This window comes from Eucalyptus grandis, chromosome 10, assembly GCF_016545825.1.
Source record: "Eucalyptus grandis isolate ANBG69807.140 chromosome 10, ASM1654582v1, whole genome shotgun sequence".
Lineage (NCBI taxonomy): Eukaryota > Viridiplantae > Streptophyta > Magnoliopsida > Myrtales > Myrtaceae > Eucalyptus > Eucalyptus grandis.
In genome coordinates this window covers 11,973,131-11,978,875 of record NC_052621.1, presented here as the reverse complement: position 1 = coordinate 11,978,875, position 5,745 = coordinate 11,973,131, and the positions used below count along the sequence as shown (strand labels likewise).

Sequence of the window (5,745 nt, the reverse complement as noted above, 5' to 3'; positions counted from 1 at the left end):
ATATCATGACACGTCTATATGTTTATAATAAGTAGCTACTTAAATGGCCGTCAGATGCCAACATTCGAAGTCCGTCCGTGGGAGGTTTTCTTTTGGAAATGAAACTTTTAACCCAAAAAAAAAAGAAAAAAGAAAGAAGAAGAAGCCAATTCACCTTACTACTCCTGATTGATTAATAAAATATTTACATCCTTCTTATCAAGAAGTCAAATTTTGTTATCTTCCCGTGTAATAAATTTTGACCCTGTTAATCTTAGCTACTTATAACTAGTAAGACACGTAAATCTATTTTTGATTAATTGCGAAAGCATCACGAACCGTAAGAGATTGGAAAGGACGTAAGTGGGACAGCTCATGGAGTAAGTTGGGGCTGCAACATTATAAATCCCTACCGGTCTTTCATGGAGACAGCTTTGGCACTGCCTGCTTTTCTTCCCATTAAAAAAGGAATTAATCACCAGCCATCTGCTTTTAATTTTTATTTTCGAAATGGATTAAGAGTAACGGTGATTATAGAATGCTCTGCTGTTAAATATAAATTCTACATGAGCGTTCTTATGTATCTTTGATTTGAGAAAAGTGAGGAGTCATATAATCCTCGAATCTAGACATGTTTTGAACTTTTTATTTTTGAAATGAGATATTTGTGGCATCCCCATAAATAAAATTAAACCTAGTTCCATGAAATTTATATGAGATTCTTCTTTCTTATTATTGAGCAAGCCTCTAAGAGGATTGAGTTGATCCATAAATTATGTTTTGTATTTCATCTCGGTTTTGTTTGTTCTGAGAAATACATTGAGCAATTCTGTTTGTATATAATTTCCATCACAATCCTCAAATCAAGAGTGGATCGAGCCATTTGCATAAAATTGTAGGCGATGTTATCACGATTCAATTAATTATGTGGACTTTATCAATTAATCAGCGAAACTTACTCAAACGACGCGCAAGAATTATGGAATGCGCAATAAGATAACACACCTTCACTTAAGACATAACATACAAACATTAACCTACTTCTAATGACACTGGATATAAGTTACATGACAAGTCCAGCATATTTAGATGGCCCTACTAATTGACTTCTCGCCTCTCCTCGTCAAGCGGCCCCCTTGCCGGTCTCCTCCTTGGCTTGGAGCAACGAGTTCTTGGTGGTGAACAATAGGCCGTAGGTCACTGTAGTGAAGTAGATCAGTAAGCTGAGGCCGATGGTGCTGACCAAGACGGTGACAGTACTGACCGAATATGTGCTGTCGCACGAGAGCCGGCCGAGCTTGATCTGGACGACATCGACCATGGCAAGGAGCAGCAGCAGGCACCCGGCCATGGTCCCATAGATCGACAAATAGAACCCGACGAGGCTCTTCCACTCGCGTTGCGGGTTTGTCTTGGTGCTGTCCTGCTTCTTGTAGATGTAGAGGAAGATCTTGACGGTCTTGGCGAGGAAGCCGGAGAAAACAAAGCAGCTGAAGGAGGCGATCTCATAGGCCACAAGCCGCTTGCGTATCTTGGCGTCTGGGTGGCAAGTGTCGTCATCCTGGAGGCTCTGAACTTGGCCCGGCTGGGCGAGGGAGAGGCCGACGAAGACGGCGACGGTGAACAGGGAGTTGAGGCTCACGATGTCGTCCAGCACCTTCTCGAAGTACTTCCTCTCGTCCACTCGCTCCTCTACATTTCCATCTCCGGTCGAATTGCTGTTCTTGATGCGGGCCAGCAGCAGAAGGAGGAATGAGTGGAAAGAATGAATGTGAGAGAGAGAGAGAGAGAGAGAGAGAGTTTTCACCTGGAAGCCATAGCCGAAAGCTAGCTTGAGGTTGGAGAGGAATTCTTCGTTGGTTCGTCTGAGGAGGATCCAATGACAATGTTGGTCGCTTTTTAAGGGAAAGTGATGATAATAGAGAGACGTTGACTCACACGTTGACTCACATGTTGACCATTTAAATTCACCATTGAAATCAACCGTGCAAATATGTTGATATGAGTATACAAAATTTGAAAATTGGAAGCTCAATTATTAGTCCAATTCAGGAGAAAGTTCGGTCTGAGATCGCAAATACTGCTTGCGCGACGCTCTTTACCGGGCAAATCGGTCGCCCTATTCCACCAAGATGCGGGTGGGAATGCTGGCCACGCGAGAAAAATTACCGCCACACAAGGCAAAATCACTTATTTCCTATTAAGGATGACAATAAATGTGGAACAATGGAGGAAAAGAGTTTTCTGTATATTTCACCATATTCAATGTACAATAATGTACCCATATTTATAGTACAAGAAATGAATTGGGAAGTATATATACAATATCCTATATTACAATTTACTGTATCAATTACAAAATTAAATCTCAACTGAGAATCAATATGAATCAATCAATGGATCAGAATGTGTCAAATCAAATCCATTCTCCAACAAAGGAAAATTACTATTTTCAAAAGAAGTTACTACATCAACCGGTGGACTTACTACTTTTGATAACAGTAATTTCCTATATAAACTTTTACACCTTTGACCATCACTTAGAAATTATCTAATAATGTAATGATTTTCATGAAAAAGATGGAGCAAATAATCATAATAATTCTCCAACATTATCAAAAAAATTTCTCAAATAGCAACAACTAATTGTATTTATAGTGAGTAATTGTTTCTCAACAATCGTAGCTCTCAAATAATTTTGACCACACCTCCAATTGGGCTCTGTTTGTTTTGTTGAAAATGAATTATCTAGGAAATATTTTTCAAAAATATCGTTTATATCGCTTATAAAATAAATAAATAAAAATAATGTCATTACTTATAAAAATGTTAGACATAAATAGTTGTTAATAATGAATTTTTTTCCATCGACTAATTATTTTAAGTTATACAAGCGATCATTTTTAGAAAAATATTTTCCAACTTATTCATTTTTCACGAAACAAATGTGGTTCTAATACCTTCACTTTTTTTGTGAAGAATAATGTGGCTAGAAAATTTGCAACTCTGAGTATTTTAGCACTCGACAATAATCCATTGGTATGGTAAAATTTTCTCAAGTTATCATAGGTGGTAGAACCTTAATATAGTAATTATCCATAACAGCAATTTCCCTAAACTCCTAATGTTAGCTAAACTAACGGTTAGTAACTTTTCCTTAAGATTCTGACCAAAAAAAATTTCCTTGAAGATAGTAATACCCAGTTGTTTCATAGAAAACTAAATGTCGGAGATCATATTTCTCATTTTTTAATATTTGGATATTTAGAAAGTTGAGTCAAGGGAAAATTTATACTCAAATTCATAAAAATGGCTTCCTCTTTTATAAAAGACAATTTCAAAAAGACAATTGAATCTCGATGCTATATGAGACTTGGGCTTGGTTGCCCCAAGGCCGGACCAAGGACCTATTAGTCGTGTGTGAGTCGCCAACGCCTATGCCAAGACTAGGCCCTAGCAGCTTGAGCCTCGGTTCCCACCACCCCACCCCCATGCCAGGTCTTGGACCCTAACAACTAGGCCCGGTCCCTTGAAGCCAAGCCTTGACCCCTATGCTCGGGATATGATCTCTCAATGTCGAGATCAAAATCCCTAAGGTTGGACCTAGAACCCTAGTGCCTAACTCGAGACCTCAAGGTCAAGCTGGGACATTGGCGCTTGAGCCCAAGTCCCTCAAGGCCTATCTTGAGATTTCGATGGTTATGCTCTATTCCATTAAGGCTTAGCACATGCGCATGTGTATTCAAACTTTTCTAACTTGACAACTTGCATTTTGTAAGGCTCTACACAAAGTGATGGGTGTAACCTTCGAAATTATTTTGAGGGGAACATGTGATTTGAGCGCTAAAATTGTACGTACAAACTAATTACATGACCATTCAATTCATCCCTCGAGAGTTTTCAAGAACACTTATAACATTATTCGTCTAGAAATATCTTAACTAAAGTTCATTGACATGATTCATGAGAGGTTCATTGACTGATTCATAAGATAAATAGTGTTCATTTGAAAAGTCATTTGTAGCCATTGGATGTGATCATTCATAATAGACCAGCACTTGATCAACAGGGGATTGGTCGCATCATTCAACGCTTGATTTTGACACAACGAATGGTATCTCTAAATTCGGCACGTCCCACTTATATTAACCTTGGGAGTCGTACACATTATACAAAGATTTATATATGTTCACGTGACCAAAAAAAAGTAGACCAAGACCATAAAAGTATTGTTCATATAAAACGTCAATAATGTGCATGGGAACTCTCAATGCTCTTGGGCCACGCATGTCGTGATTAGAAAATGACAGTTTTGTCTCTATTCTAGACGACGACCTTATTTTTGTGGGTCGTGCAAAGTCGTTTTAAGGAGAGCAAAATCACGTACTCCTACGTTGCAATTAGTGGATGACCAATTTCTAGGGGCTGGGGGCTACTACCACCCACATAATAACAGTAGATAAGATCGTTCCCCCGGTACTTCCGAATTGTGATATTCAATGGTGCTTTGCTTGTTCCTGACGGTCGTTTATTGTTCGTTCGCTCTACAATTCAAGGAATATAGAAAGACCCACCAAGTCGGACCAAGTCACGTTCCTCCCCTCCCCCCCCAAAAAAAAAAAAAAACCAACCAACCACCACTTGTCTTTCCTTCTCCTTGGGGGTAGGTGAAGCGATGGAGAACTTCATATCAAAGCTTCTGCGGTGATTTAAATTGCCTTTCATCATGGGGACCAGCCTAGGGAACGTCTTTTTTCTCTTTTCTTTTTTTGTGTCAAATTTCGTTATTACGTGAAATGGAATTCTATAACCATCATTGTACTTTCAAATTCATAATTTAGTGTCTTCACATATTTCTCACTTCATTTCTTTTCCCTTTTCGATGATGTGAATCCACCTTGGATGAAAGGTTTCTTCAACGGCAAAAAATCGGATCCTACATTGCATATGAATAGGGTATGTGCTGTTGTTTTTGCTCGATGGTGGCAAAGCTTATATAAGTGCTACGACAATATAAACAATTTAGAGGCAAATAAACATTTTCTTTGGCAGTCAATCTCTGACAATTATTATATTTTTAATTATAGATAGAATAAGGGAATAAAGGATATACTAACATTATCGACTTAACTTACCAATTCATTTAAGTTGGTCTGGAACCCATCACAAATTGATCGACTTAGTCTGGAACATATCACGAATTGGTGGACTTTCTATGGAGTCTCGACTCTCCCTGGTGTGTTGTCTCCTCTCTCTTCCTCTTGCTTCTCTCCCTCTGGTCAGGTGAAAATGGCCGGTAGTAACCCTGCACATAATGAAAGGGAACTACAGTAAGGAAGGCATGTTTCATGATTCCTCTCTTCGTACCTTCTCTTGATCTTTTAGGTTCATATCCAGAATCTCCCCTTTCTTTTGTCTTTCAAATTTACCCTATTTTTTTCAACTCCAAATAGCCCTCTTTTTTTGGGAATATTACAAAATAGGATTAATATCATGAAAAACTACAAACTAGTATATTTGTGAAAATTTATCACAAATTAACTTTGTTTACCGCTTCAAACCTTATATTTGTATATTGATAACAAATTTACTCCAAACTAACTTTATGAACTCCAACAACCCCAAACCGATACATTTGTGACAAACTTACCATCTATTAGTTTATGTTAAATTAGATTAATACAACAAAAAATCATAAATTAGTACACATGTGATAAGCGAATGGTAAAATCCCAAATTTGTAAACACGTCAACTACTGCATATCA

The 5,745-nt window shown here is 38.1% G+C and overlaps 1 protein-coding gene across 1 annotated transcript; it reads right to left on the bottom strand.

The window, feature by feature from the left end:
- Window positions 1–956: 956 nt before the first annotated feature.
- LOC104421769 lies at window positions 957–1,937 on the bottom strand. Its single transcript, XM_010033848.3, has 2 exons — window positions 1,787–1,937; window positions 957–1,697 (listed from the first exon to the last, which is right to left on the bottom strand). Exons 1-2 carry the CDS (start codon window positions 1,795–1,797, stop codon window positions 1,103–1,105), a joined length of 606 nt encoding a protein of 201 aa, XP_010032150.2. The 5' UTR covers window positions 1,798–1,937; the 3' UTR covers window positions 957–1,102.
- Window positions 1,938–5,745: the final 3,808 nt, after the last annotated feature.